The sequence below is a fragment of the Neopelma chrysocephalum genome, unplaced genomic scaffold, assembly GCF_003984885.1.
Source record: "Neopelma chrysocephalum unplaced genomic scaffold, ASM398488v2 Primary Assembly neopelma1_88, whole genome shotgun sequence".
Taxonomy (NCBI): domain Eukaryota; kingdom Metazoa; phylum Chordata; class Aves; order Passeriformes; family Pipridae; genus Neopelma; species Neopelma chrysocephalum.
Genome location: NW_020897750.1, coordinates 2,253,319 through 2,268,554, shown reverse-complemented (window position 1 = coordinate 2,268,554; position 15,236 = coordinate 2,253,319). Strand labels below are relative to the sequence as shown.

The 15,236-nt window shown below is 39.3% G+C and overlaps 1 protein-coding gene across 1 annotated transcript in view; it reads right to left on the bottom strand.

Annotated features, from left to right (window-relative positions):
- Window positions 1-1,800: 1,800 nt before the first annotated feature.
- PRMT9 (protein arginine methyltransferase 9) overlaps window positions 1,801-15,236 on the bottom strand; it is a 20,101-nt gene continuing 6,665 nt past the window's right edge. Inside the window, exons 8-14 of the mRNA XM_027692704.1 lie at window positions 14,896-15,002; window positions 11,140-11,332; window positions 7,426-7,609; window positions 4,650-5,361; window positions 2,860-3,013; window positions 2,338-2,460; window positions 1,801-2,130 (exon numbers count right to left, since the gene is read on the bottom strand). Coding sequence (XP_027548505.1) covers window positions 1,915-2,130; window positions 2,338-2,460; window positions 2,860-3,013; window positions 4,650-5,361; window positions 7,426-7,609; window positions 11,140-11,332; window positions 14,896-15,002 — 1,689 coding nt within the window. The 3' untranslated portion in view covers window positions 1,801-1,914. The remainder of the gene's footprint in view (window positions 2,131-2,337; window positions 2,461-2,859; window positions 3,014-4,649; window positions 5,362-7,425; window positions 7,610-11,139; window positions 11,333-14,895; window positions 15,003-15,236) is intronic.

Below are 15,236 nucleotides of genomic sequence, written 5' to 3'. Positions count from 1 at the left end.
TTGATAGGAGAGCAGCTATTTAAGTGTCTTCTTTCAGAGTGCTTCTGGAAAGCTACTAAGTTATTTTGTTATTACTCAGTTATTCCATTGGCACAATATTCCTGCTTGCTTTTTTTTTCTGGGAGAAAAGTTATTTTTTCATTGCAGTAGCTTATATGAGCATACCTTTCCATAAAAATTGCTACTGAATTTCCAAAACAAATGGAAATCTTGCAGTGACACCTACCCTGGCTTTTGAAAACTACTACCACAATATTCCACAGCATGACCTATCAGGATTATACAAAAAGTTCATTTGCAAACAGTTCATCTTCCTTTTAACCATATTTATTCCTCAGTCTTATGCCCAATCTTCTCCTAAGTTTTTTAATCAGAAGTTTTAAGTATTGCTCTTGCCTTACTCAAGGAGACTAGAATATGTCTTCAGTTTTTCTCTTAAGTCATTTTGCTGTCATATTAATTGCTAAGAATCTTAATAAATACACCTACCAACTCTTAATTGTTTTTGCTTTTATCAGAGGTCTTCCTGCCCAAGAAACCTAAACACTTCTCTATAAAACTGCACTCTGGTGAAATTACCATGCACCTACTAGGTTTAGTTGTGTCAGGCAGTAACTTTCAATTTTATGCATCATGGTTTTGGGGTTTTTAAGAAACACTGTCTTCTGTGTAGTATGAAAAGCCTCTGTCCTGCTCTAATTCACTTACGTTATACATTGTACCCCTTGGATGAAGGATGGTATCCACTTACTTTATCTTCACAAAACCTGACTGTCATTACCACTGTTTAGGAAAAACAAATAAAGTGGAGAGCTTTCCTCCACCCTTCTAAAAGGAGCTTTATTACAGCAATTTGTCAGGTGCAGGTTCAGCTGCAGGCTCGGACAACCACAGCTCCAACAGTCCCTCAGTTTAAACTGAGAGGGCCCATCTGAAACATTTGACATAACAGAGAGTACAAAATTACTTTAGCAGGCCCTGAGATTCTAGAACAATCATTTGTGGATGGCTTTTTATACAGTCTGCTGTTAAGGAAAGTTCACAGAAATGCCTCTTCTCCACTGAATAGACAGCACAGTATAAAGCAGCCTTGCTACAGAAATATCTTGCCAACAGTCTTCCTCCTCTCTCTACAGAGGTAGAATCAGTGCTGAGGTCAAAGTTTTTATTAGTCTTCCATTTGGATATAAATATAATAGAAGGAACTTGTTACCTGCATTATACTAAGATGCCACGCTGTAAAAGATATTCAGGAGTACCGTGGAGACTGATGTGTTTTATACAACTTTCATACAGACAAAGAGTTCAGGCCCATTGTATTACCAGAAATAATTCTGGGGGGGATTCTAACAAGTTTCCTAGCTTTGTCTTCCACTATATAACTTGAGTTATCCAACAGCACTCCTGTACAGCTTTTTAGGATTGTCTGTGTGCAACACAGGCCTGTGATACTGCAACTGGAATGCTGTTTCAGTCCCACTACAAGAGTAACATCTCAATACTCCGAAGTAGGAGGCTTTGGCAATGGAGAAGTACAACTACAGTTTAAGTAACAAGGACTCTGTCCCCACAGCCACAGCTGTTTATTTCTGGTACAGGCATCTGGATGCTTTTTTTCTTACTACAGCTGACAGAGTAGCAGAAGTCTATCCCACTGCTGTAGTCAGTATACTAACTAGCAATCAAGTTTTTGCTGCAGTGAAGACAATACCTCCCCAGCTGCTCGGTAAGACCCTTATAGTGCAAATTTTAGTCCACCAGTGGAACCTAAGTATCAATTATTAAAGCAGCAAAAAAGCCTTTTTGATCAGTAGATAAAGTTTAGATTTTAATACAAAGGAACAGCAGTGATGTTACAAACAGTCAGTTTATGCACAGGTAATTTACCACAAGGCTGCTCACACATGACATTCTTCACCGCTTGACTGTAATGCTGATATTGCTTTTATGGTGTTGAACATCAAGCACAAGTTCATCTCCAACCTGAACTGGGATGGGCTCATCAAGAACAACTGCAGCTTGTTTCCAGTGTGAGGACTCACCAGATGTGTTCAAGCTATGGTCTTCATCTAGATGGATGTGATACCAGAAGGGAATTGCAGTGACTCGGCCAGACTTACAGATTTGTACCTAAAAATGTTTAAAATATTAATCAGTTACACTGGTTTCTTACTTCTTTGAAAAGGAAGTAGTTCAAACAATTTCAATCCTTTTCAGAGATACCTGCAGACAAGTAAATTCCATGTTGAAATTTTCAGCCCAGGTGAACAATTAATGGGCAGCTGTGCAGAGCAGCAGTTAAAAATGTGCTTTGGGCTTCTTGTATACACTACTCACCTTCACTTCTCTGCTGGGGCTGTTCAACAGAGGGTTCATGAGATCCAACCTTAAAAGCTCTGCTGGCTTGCTCAAGGGTACACATGGTAACGTAGAGAGATCCAAATACACACGAACAGGTACCTGAGAGTATATACCATAACTTCAGGCATCAATAACCATTAAAAAGTGAAGAGTTAGAAAACTTAATCATAACATAAGAGTTGCCAGGAATTACTGTAATACCTGCCAGAGACAGATAAAAATATAAGGTACACCACTGGGATACAAGGTAACAATGGGAATAATAACAGCACAGTCACTTCTGTGCAATAACATTGTATCTGTCATCGCTGGGACAAAACCCAAAGCAGTTCTAAAACCAATGTCACCCATTTTAAATTATCTCAAGGTCACTGTCTGGTCACATAAACCTCTCTTGATAACTTCAACAATGTTTTCTTTCAGTTTACACCAAATCTAAACAGCTAGACAGCTGCAGGCTTTGAAACAGTGCCTGGGAGACACCCACCAACTTCATACCTTGAACTGGTTGATAAAAGGGGCTATATTAAACCCCAGAGTTGGTTCTGTTCCTTGAACAGCGCTCTCCAGTAACAGAGACTCTGACTCTACAAGCATCCCATATACTAGCACATACTGTGGGAAAATCTTCCCTCCACTGTGAAGTAAACATCTGTAAAATGAGAGAGATTTCACCTGTAAAGCATATCATTCAGCAGTAATGAAAGAACATTAACTACATTTAAGAAAGGCACACTAGTTCTTCCCCTGAAGTCAAGTGCTCCTAAGCATTTGAGTTTGATCCCATTTGACCAGACAGCTGCATCATACCAAAAAAAGGGAAACTTGTCACACAGAACTAAAATTATAGAACTGTATAATCTCTTCTCAATGACAGTACTGGATATGGTGATATTTCACAATGAAAACAGTGGAATCTATTCATAGCAACATCATCTAATACAGAAGGACTGGCAGAAACTTAATAAAACTGGAAGTCAGGAAGTATATACTGTTGGGAGGCACTGGTTAAGGAGGCAGCATAGCCATAAGGAAACAAAACCCTGTGAGAATTTAAGTATTAAACCAAAATTGTCAACAAGACAGGGGATAACAGTTTTTCCTGAGAAAACACCTGAGCCTTGCTTGGTCTTTTGCTATAGAGCATCATGCTGCTGAGAGCAGCAACGCCACAGCAGCTTTCATTCAGCATAGTATCAAACACCTCCAATTCAACACAGATTGCTTTAGGTTTCCTTTTCCTGGAGCAGACCTCATCACAGGAATTGGGTAGCTAAGCAGGACACTATTCGAGGCATTTTCATGCCAACAAATTTGAGTCTGTCATATGACAAAAGTCAAGAGTAATTTTTCCATTTGTTCTTGCAGCAAAAAAATCTTTCAAGTCATCCAAAGAGTTATTCAAAACTTAGAAAAAGTAATGGGCATAAATTGTCTGGAATATTTTGCCCTCACTAAGCACAGCGATTAACAGAGAAGCTTCCCTAGCATCACAAAAGGGGGTAAATTCATTTCACACTTACTTTGTTACCCATTTCCCTTATTTTATTACTCTTGCTACTTTCCTTCCCACCTCTTCTGCTGTGGGGAACAGCTTTGTTGCCACCTCCCTGGCTGTTCTAGCACAATGCATTTGTCTTTTAGCAGTACCAGTTTATTCCAACTACTGTTTGACATGAATCTGGGCTTCAACGAGGGATTTAAATGGCTGCTGGAGCTGCACCCGGTCTGCTGAAGGTGTCCTGGGAGGAGAATCAGCTGACTAGGGGGTGGAACCCAGCCCATCCAGGAGGGATTTAAACAGCTGCTGGGAGCACCAGCGACCCGGAGCGTGGCAAACAGGAGCGGGCAAACAGGGATGTGGCACTTTTTGAAGTGCCATAGTCTAGTAACCACGGTGGTAGTGGATCAAGGGTTGGACTTGATAATCTCAGAGGTCCCTTCCAACCCGGCTGACTCCATGATTCTCTAACCTTGCACTAAAAGCTACCTTGGTTATCCTGGGAACTTCTGGCAGACCAAGCAATATGATTGTCCACTCATATGCTTGCATAAAAATTAAAAAAAAAATCTGTGACTGTGAAATCTTGACACCTTTAAAAAAAAGATATATGTATTCAATGGTCATGCCAGAAACCCTCTGGGAGGTTCAACCCATTCAGGGAAAAGCAACCTTTTCTGCTCTACAGAACCAACATGACCGTAATTTTGTAGTTAAAAGGAATATTCTCAATTTTTTTCAGATAATTACGGATTCCTAGAAATAATTTTGTTCATTCATATTGTACCTGGATATTGCAGCCTTTTCCATCACCTCCTGCTGGATTAAACCTGATGTCTCTATAACATCCAAGATGATAATACTCCACAGTTTGTCTGATTTGGGTCTCTGTAGCACCACACTTTCTTCTTCTAAATGGCTGAGCCAGAACTCCAATGTTTCCTTAGGGAAATGGTTAGCTTCTGAAATGATATTAAGTGCTGCCTGATGCTGTTCTTTCTCCACTGAACTGTAGGCTTTGACTGGTCCAAGTTTGCCAGCTATAATGGGCAGAATGGAGAAGCCTTCAGATACATCTAAAATGTACAAAGGGTCAGGAGCCTCATCTAGAGAGGCCTTGTTTTGATTCTCTTGGAGGTTTATCCCACTGCCATGTCCATCAACATCCATGGACTGCAAGTCCTTACTTGGATTTAATGACAACAGCACTTTGCTCATGGCAGCTTTAAAGCATTCATGGTAGGGTACGTCATTCAGCAGGGCTATTTCTGTGGATTCCAGCACACACACTTGACTGCTGCCAGCCTGTTTGCTGGTTGTCTGAAGTCCAGCCAGAGCATTACATAATTCAGCCTCATTGCCCAAACTCAGCGTGTTGTCTCTGTCACTGAAATCCATCCCACACTCTGAAGTCAAAGAAGAAATCTTCTGGATCTTCAAGTAGAAATCTTGGCAGCAAACCTCCATCATCACAGTATCTCCAGTCTTCACAGAATAATCTTGGCAAAAGAGCATAAAAAAAGTCATGTCAGTCACTCCACATAAACATCACTGAAGCAGCCATACAGTGCTTAAAACAAACAAACAAGCCACCCAACCCACTCACCCATTATCTCATTTGTTCATTAGTTGTTACTAGTGTGTACGAAGGAGTCGCTCTTGTCTGTACCCACAAGTTGAAATCTGCCATTGTGCATTAACATTTGCCTTAAGCTGCCTCACTCCAGGCAAAATCCATTTATTCTCAAAATAAAGTAATATCTATTTCTCATAGACATGCTTAAGTGTTATGCTGATAGCAGAGCAGAAAAAAAATGTACTGGTAAAGAAACTGCTTTTGCTTTAAAATGCTAAATATTAAATATTTAACCTTTTAATACCTCCTGAAGACAAATGTAAATTTGTAGTTAGATGGAAAACAACAGCTACAGTTTAGAAAGGATGATGGATTCAAAATAAATTTTACTGGAACATTTATGGTGTGCAGCTCAAGATGGTTTTCGGATACTCTGTGTGTACATTCCAAGAAAGTAAATCCACTGATATAGACCAGAATTTCAAAACAAAACTGCTATAGTTTGACAAACATTTCTTTCAATGGCAACATAAGCTAAAAGAGACTCTTCCCTCCCCTATGCTTTCAGTTTAACCAATCTGTGGCACAGCTATCCCTACTGTCTATGGATACTGAATTAGGAGCTGTGGACTACCCCAGGGGTAGACAGGCCTTACAGAGAGCTCTGGATAAACTAGAGAGCTGGGCAATTACCAACCCTATGAAATTTAATAAGGCCAAGTACCAGATTCTCCACATGGGATGGGGGAATTCTGGGGTACAGGAGGCTGGAGAGCAGCCCTGCAGAATGAGATTTGGGGTTTGGGTGAATGGCAAATTGAGTAGGAGTCAGCAGTGTGCCCCAAGAGCCAAAGGGGCCAACCGTGTCCTGGGGGGCAGCATCGCCAGATGATCGATGGAAATGACTGTCCCGCTCTGCTCTGCACTGGTGCAGCCTCACCTCAAATATTATGGCAGTTTTGGGCATCACAGTATAAGAAGGACATCAAACCACTACAATGTGTCCAGAGGAGGGTGACCAAGGTAGTGAAAGGCCTCAAGGGCAAGACCTAAGGAGAGTGGCTGAGATCACTTGACTTGTTCAGCTTGGAGATGAGAAGGCTGAGGGGAGACCTCATCGCAATCTACAACTTCCTCAAGGGTGGCAGTGCAGGGGGAGGTCCTGATCAACTTTCCCTGGTGTCCTGGAGACAGGACACAAGGAAATGGAACGAAGCTGTGTCAGGGAAGTTCAACTGGATGTTAGGAAAAGGTTTTCACCCAGAGAATAATCAGTCACTGGAACAGGTTCCCCAGGGATGTAGTAAAACAGTAACATGCACCAAGCCTGCCAGAGTTCAAGGAGCATTTGGACGATGCTCTTAGTCATGTGATTTAATTTTAGGTAGTCCTGCAAGAAGGAAGCTGGGCTCTATGATCCTTATGGGTCCCTTCCAACTCAAATGTTCTAAGAAAAAGGAGAATAAAAAATGGGTGACTGGAGAGTAGAGGATGCTGAAAATGGCACTACTAATGCTTGTATGTGGAGAACAGTATACAAGTAGAGTCCAAAATGAGGGTGAGGGGTAGGTGGGAATATTTAGTTTTGGTTTTGTGGCAGTAGCAGCTAGCAATTCCTATCTCATCTCTCCCACCTCCCTTTCCTAAATCACATCTTCAGTAAGCAGAGCCAGACAGTAGCCCTACTTTTTGGGCTTTTTGCATTTAATTCAGTACAGATTAAAAAACAACTTAATGAAAAGCATTCTCCCAGATCTTAAGCAGGTGCCTTATCTGCTTCACAGCAGAGTCCCAGGAACAAGCCCTGATGCAGGGACTATGCACTACTGACCAGAAACATGACCAGGAACCATCTCACAGCTACTTGCTGTTGAACTTCTCCTAATTCTATCTGCTGTCACTTCCTAGGTCTCTGACATAACATAGCCAGAAAAACCAAAATGAAACCAAATCAATGTACCACAAGAAGAAAAGCCACAGGACGTACCGGGGAGGCCCTGCACAGGATAAACTGCCTGTTCCCAGCAAGTTTCCTCACTGGGACTTGTAGACAGAGCATGTTCATCATCGAGCTGTAGTACAAACCACACCACAACAGCATCTAGTATTCCTCCTTCAGTGACTGGCAGGCTGAGCTTCCAGGGTTTTCTAGTTGCAAGGCTTTTCAGCTCCTGAGCAAAGCGGGAAGAGGGGAAAAAAAGTGTGAGAGTTTATTTCCATAAACAAAAAATTGTTTTTATTAAACTAAATCACCCAAAATTTCAGCACCAATCCATGAGGGCACCCAACGGAAACCTGAAGTTAATGAGCTTCTACAATACCAGTCATCATCATTAGTATTCACTAGCCCAGGAACTGTCTTCCCACATGAACAATCTGCATCCATTAGCCACAAAAGCAAACACCTACATCTAAGAACACATATTTTAAACTACTGAAAACATCAAGAAAGACTTCAGACTGGCAAGGCTTGCTTTGTGAGAAGCAATAAAATCAGAGCCATTTTTTTTGAGCTGGATTCAAGCCAATGCTTAGGCACAGGCTTCACTTTAAACCTGTGTTCAAACAATTCTGGAAATACCGCATGCAAGCACTGAATTCACTCAGAGATTCAGAAAAAAATCATTATAAAACCAGTAAAATCAAACACCTTTAAGGATGTTTTCTCTGCTACCTCGGGCTATAGGCCTTGTGTACAAGGTCAGACACATGCAACTGCACTGCTGGGAAGAACTAGAAGGAATCAATTATACATTTTCTGATACTCCTAAAAAGTTTTGATTATGTAACAGGAATTATGTGTTTTTCCATGTACAATTTATTTTTCTCAGGAATTACCTCCTGCTACCAACATTTATAAATGTAAAAGGACCAGCTCTAATGTCTTAGTTCCAGCATAAGCCAATTACCAGGAGGTCAAGCACAAAAGACCAAAGGTTCTCTTAGTCACAACCATTCTGATTGGTAACAGCCCTTCCTAAACATTTATCATCTTCCTGATCTGCTTATCTCAACACTTGTACTCTTAAGGTTTCAATCTCAAAATACACAGGGTAAAAGAGAAGTTGCACTCTAAGAACATGAGTAGCTCTCACATGCTGCCTTTTTTTTTTTCCCTTCTTCATTCTCATTGTGTCCTCCAAAATTTGGTCTACCTCTCTTCTCACAACTGAGAGGTGGATGAACAATGCACATGTTAAAATCACTGGATGCCAACAAAGTTCATAGTAAGATCTCACCGCTCTTCAATAAAAGTGCTTTGCTGCTAGACATTTTTGGTACATCCTCAGAGGAAAAGAATAGCTAAGTTGAAACTTTGCTGGCATCAAGCCCCTTGAAGCAAGACAGCAGGAGCACAAACATGCATCTGTTTCTCTGTTTCTGTGAAGTTATAGATGTTTAGAAGTGTATTTGACATGAAAAATATTCTTCCTGATTATCCCTCAAGAGCAGCAGGCCCAAGGTTCTTGTCTACTGAGTTCTAGTAATTGCAGTGTTACACCCCTGTCACTTAAAAACCCAATTGCAGGCAGTTATTTAAGCTTTCCCCACTCTCTATCATACTGCTTAACTCATATTTATTCTTCTTTTAGCCAATTTATAAATTTTTTTCTATCATTTATGACAATTACCAATTTGAACAGCCCTACCACATAAGGATGGCAATTTATCAACTACTCTTGTTAAAGAGAGAGCATAGAAAATAAAGCAACGATGCAGGAATATGCAGTAAAACCCCCAAATGATGCTATGCCACATATATCCTCTCAATGACAAAAGGATAACTTGCATTAACAGTAGTAAATGGGACTACAAACAGAAGGAAAAACTACAGAAAGAATGCAGTTATCGAGTTTCCTATGTCTTGATCCACAACTTCTCAAATATTCCGCACCGTAACTTCGTGTGAGAATTACAAAGAGCCAATACCTGTAATTGCTGGCAAAAGCACAGTTCCTTTAGGGCCTGAAAGTGAGACTGAGCTTTAATTACTGGCTGCAGAGGTAAACACTTCCCCTCCCAGTGGCACTGATCTGCTGCCAGCAAACAGGCACACAGGTGGGACCTGGTGAGGTACAAGTGCCTGCAGCCTCTAATTACAGCCACACCTCATTCCCCTGCCTGGGAGGAACTGAGGTGCTGCTGCTAACAAGAGCAGTGATAAAGTCATCAGCATAAAGCAGCTGCATTTTTTTAAAATTTGTTTTATTTTGACTTATTATTTGTACTAGAAATTTGTCTTAAAAGCCTCCTACAACTCAGTTTGACGAACACTGTTGTTCCATATTTTAAGTCTGGTTCTCAGTTCTGTTAGTTTAGGTCTGGATAGTTGGTACAAGTAGAATAAATGCAACATCCCTCTCATTCTTCAAAATATGAGTTTAGGAATTATGTCTTTGAAATTACCTTACTAGTGCTCTGTGATTTCTTATCTGAATTTCAGTCTTTAGTAGGTAATTCTGCTGTTCTGCTTTGGAACTGCCACATTTGCCCAGTGACAACATTAACAACAAACAGTAACCAACGATTCCCAACCACATCAGTGATTCACATCAGTGGCATTTCTCCCTTTTTACTTATGATATCTTAACGTTTCATGACAGAATACTCTATTAGTCTAACTGAAACTTCAAAGGAGCAGTTCTGAAACATGATTTAAAGAGTAACACTGTTCTTTACTCTTTAAAATTATCTTTACATGTTTGCCAGCAGGCAGATGCTTAAGAACAGACATCTCTCAGATGAGTGTAATAGTTTCTTATTGATGCTAGAAGCAGAAGCAACATTAGGTCAGAGAGATTGCTCCCAGTAGTATACTGAAGAGCCTTGTCTTATTTCATTTTTAATCTCAGGATGTCAGGCAAGCCAACTAGGAAAAGCTATTGATTCAGAAATGCTGCAATTCCTGGCCAAGCAGTAGCCAAGAATAATTTCATTTATATAACAGAATCTATTTTAAGCTCTGAGTCAATTGTAACTCCTCACCACAGGTCAATGAGCAAGAAGCACACCAGAGATCAGATGTATCATCTTTTTAGCATGCCCAGCTGTGGGTGGCTGAGGTCTTTGCCTTACAGTCCAGGCCTATTTCCATATGCATTCAAATGTATTTTGTGTTAAATACACAAAATAATGCTACTGTGTTTTAGAATGCCATATTACAGAAATACCCTAAGGTACAAAGGAGCTGAAGAGTGGAATCATATGAATAGGATAATGTCTTCATCTCCCTCTCTTTTACACTGACCCATCAGCACTTAGAGACATTTTTATGCCAGATGTAAAATACACCCCTTCTCCTGTCTTCAAGAGCTTCTTGAAGACTCTAACTTTAGAGGAATAAACTAAGTCAGCTCCACAACTGCATAAATCATTTAAGATGGGTCTATTGCATTCTTCCTCCCCCTCTAGGTACTGAGGCTGGCAGCTGTTTGATCTTATGGTGAGGTAGTTTATAAAGTTCCCAAAACTATGCCCAACAAACAAAAAACCTCCACCTTCAAAAACTCAGAAAACGTCATTTGATGAATCACACAACCAGACAAGCATCAAAAACAGGAGAGGATTTCAGTGCAGCCCTGCCACCTTTGCACTTGTGAACTGATCTGAAGCTGAACCCGAAAGCAAATAAAATAAGGCACTCTTGCTATTCATAAAACAATTACTTACAAAGGATGTAAAAACTCCCAAAAAACGTTACCTGCAGATCATTGAAATCTACTGTCATTACTTGACAGGGTTCTGTCAGGGGTATGTAACCTCCAGGAATACGACTGAGTTTCTCAGTGGTGTAAGGCTCGACGGTTTCCTCTGAACCAGCAAAAGCGTATGTTGGACTGAAGAACTGCACTGAATTTGACAAGCACACACCAGCAACTTCTTGCATTCCCACTCTGGAGTAAAGGCAAAAAGAGAAGAAATGAAACTTCAAGTCATTTGATCAAAAACCTAAAGGAAATTCTCCCTAGGCTGGCAAAGCATTTTAAAATGTACAAAGCATTAGAAAAGAAAAGCTAAAAAATACTAAAACAACTCTGTGGGATTTTTGTTGTATTCAGAGCAGCTCCAAAGCACAGAAAATGCACATCATTTTCAAGAATCAGAATGGAAAGCTGTCACCAGAAACCAAGAAAAAGCCAAATGTGTCCTTTGTCAAAGGCCACAGACTTTTGCTCCTTTAAGTACAACTCACTGAATCTTGACAGAGAACTAAAGAAAAATAAATCCTGTGATAATAAGAACAAATAAAGCTTTTCTTCTGCTACATTAAACAGGTAACAAAGGTGTTTCTTTCAGGTGAACAGAATAGTTGAACAAAATAGATATGCAACAGGAAGATGCATTTTCGGAGTTTCTTAGAGGTAACCTTTCATTTTACAGTATGTTTATGTATATATCAAGCACAATCCATGCAGAGTATGTCATTTTTCACAGTTACATAGCTGCAAGAAAAGTCTCAGTGCTGATTTCTTGGTGGAAAATGTTTTTACAACTCAGAATACACATATCCTCTCTTGTAAGACAGAAGATCATCAGGATTTTTAGAAATGACCTTATAAAAAAAGCTTCAAAGACAACTGCTAAACTGCTTTAAAACAATTACACTGTCCATCTCTTAGGTTTGAGGACTTAAAATATATTCTCATTTTCAAAGTACGAGTCAGGAAGTTACCTAAGTCTTGCACAAGCTACACTTTAGATTATTTTGAAAAAGTACATTTGCCTGAGAAGCACTTAGTGCTTCCCATTTAAGTGACAGCTATCCAGCAAATCTACACTCTTATAGTGAGATCTAGTACTCAGTTCAAATAACAACTATTTAAATTTCTATTTCTAGAACTACTTTTAGTTCTGAATCACGTTTTTAGGAACCTCCTCTCCCTGCAAGAGATCTCCCTACAACTAAGCATGACTAGACAGGCTGTCTGATAATATTCTCATCATATATGGTCATGTCCTTGAAACTCATAATTGCAGAATTGACTAAGTTGCCCTTTGTCATGTTCTTAGGTAAGTATATTTTAACCATTATGCAAAGCTAAAAGACATTGGACTCCATCTTTGGAGCAGATTCCATAGCAACAGAAAGCACAAGGTAGCAAGTACCTCACAATAAATACTAAAAAATTCTGCAACATTATCAACAACTGCAGTCTTCTCACCTGCTCAGTGAAGTAACAGATATTTTAACAACAAGGATGAGAACATATTCCCCTGCATTTGAAACTGAATCCACGTATTATTTTAAAAGAAATATTATCACTAAAAGAGCTCAGCTGCTGTACAAGGCCTGTATTGTGGAAGAGCTCAGCAGATTATTCAGATATATTATCATGAACCCTTCTGGCTTCAATACATAAGCACAGAGGTATAGTCACTTTATTGCCTCTCTTTCTGGGGACTGACTAAAAATAAAACACTAAAAAAACCTGAAACCTGGAAAAAAATACTTCATCACTGCAATTCTTACAGTGACTTCAGGAGAAAATTAAAACATGCCATAAAAATATTTTAAAAACTGACATAACACTGCAGTAGAGTTAGACCCTAGTCATTCTAGGGAACACAAGCAGCAGGTAAAAGCAGCACCAGCTATAGCAAAGAAACATTACATCTGTCACTAAAACATCAAGTAATAAAGCTACAATAAGGAGTAAAGCACAAAACCTTTTGTAAAGTTTGCCTAAGTGCACCAAAAAATAACACTACAAGAAAACTGGTAAGATTTATCTAGAATTTCACTATATCCTAGGGAAAAAACCCCAAAATAATCAGAGCACAAGAAATGAAGCATAACTTAAAACTGCTAAAACAATGGGACAATACGAAGTAGAAGCTCAGATCAAACACAGATAGATGACTGTGATATGCAAGATTATCAACAATTGGACTTAAAAGGGATTCCAAAGGATTCCCTCTCTCAGCAAGATGAATCAGTGTTTGATGATAGATTAAACACACTTTTAAATGTACTTCAGGGAAAAAAACTCAAGTATTCATACAGTTCTGGGCTCTACATCTACTTCTAAGCACTCAAAAAAAAATTAAAGCATGAGGAAAAGCTCAAAGCTGTACTAATTGTACAAGACAGAAACTGTTCAGGATGATATAAAAAGCATGAGAAAAGAGATACTTTCACACTGCTATTTCATTAGGCTCAGAAAAAAACCATCCAAACCCCAAAGTTTTACTGTAGATAGTGAAAACACTTTAGGTAATGTGAAGACATGCACATCAAAATAATTCAAAGAGATCTGGATAGTTTAAATCTGAGAAGAGATAAGAAGTGTTTTAAATAAAACTTAACAGCGCTTGTTAAAATAGACTTAAGTATTCTTACTATAGCAAAAGGGGATCTCAAACTATAGAGGCAAGACATCTAAAAGTGACATTTTTCTTCTTTCAACAGCATATAATTGATTTGTGGCAATCACTTCAGCCCTGCTAGTCATCTGATCTCAAGCTATTAAAACGTAATGTCAATTCAACAATCCAAAGTTAACAGGACATTAACTTGCATTCTGTGTAAATTTTGTAAGGAACAGTCAATGCCCTGTTTCAAGGCAAAACCTCTTTTAATTGATGAATAATTAACTTCTACAAGAAATTATTCCGTGACCATCTACCATGGGAACTTCTGTCTCTTTCTGGCCACTGTCCCCGCCTAGCACATTAGAAAAATTGCTGATTGCAGCCTGGTTACTTTTCATCCAGTGCACTGAAACCCCTGTAGAAGTTAGTGTTTTCTTTAATGTACAACAAGATTAATCCTAAACAAAATACATCAAGTCCAAACCTCTCAGACAGAGACTGTCTTCATACAGTGATATTGTTCTAAAAGAGGAGAATAAACATGAATATGAAAGCAATGAACGGAATATGAAATATGAAAGAAGTCTGAGAGCTGGTCTCAGGAAAGAAACCTTATTCTGTGCCAGTTCACACCTAGGCAAAGGACATATTCAGACAGATAATGCTAGCTGGGGTTATCAACACTTAGGCTTTACACAATCCTGTCCTCATCTTCTGGAAGGGTTAGATCCAGCAGTGAGGTATGAAGTAGATTATAAAGGGGGTAAAATGAGGTTAAAGGCTAAGTGTTAATCCAAGGATCTACAATACAGAAATTGAGACATAATTTTACTATTAAGGAATTTAATTTCTTTCGTATGTATTAGAGTTATGTACTTCAGCATAAGTGTAAATCAAGAGTTTCTGATAAAGTGATCCAGCAAATCTGAACCTCAAAGGGGTAGGGAGGTGTTAAAAAAAAGAAAAAAAGCCTGGAAAAGGGGTGGAGTGGGGAGGGTGAGAGCAGAAATCTGTTTAGTTAAGCAGACAATCAGCCATTCAAAAAACAAAGAGAACAGTAAATGAGAAATCCTCAATAAAAACAACCGGTCTCTCTTCCCAAATAACAAATATGGGTTCAAACAAATATGAGTTCAAGACATACCTGTGATGCCTACGTATCTCTTTGCATTCCACTGCCATCCCAAATACTGTGGCACTTGCAGGAATAACTCTGCCATAGTCTCCAGCACTGACCTCTTGATTTTTAGGCTGTGAAAACACGAACAAGAACACGCAATGAGATGGTGACCTATTTCTACCATTACTGAAAAGCCCAGAGGTTACATATTAGTGAGTCATTCAAGTGACAGTCAGAACACCAGTAAGTTCTTAGTGATTAGTAAAGATTCTGGTCTTTGGCATTCTGTTGGCCATGAAAGGAGTTTCTTAAATACAGTGTTTCGATATATCCAGGCTTCAGCTTTATTTTTCAGTCTACTACTT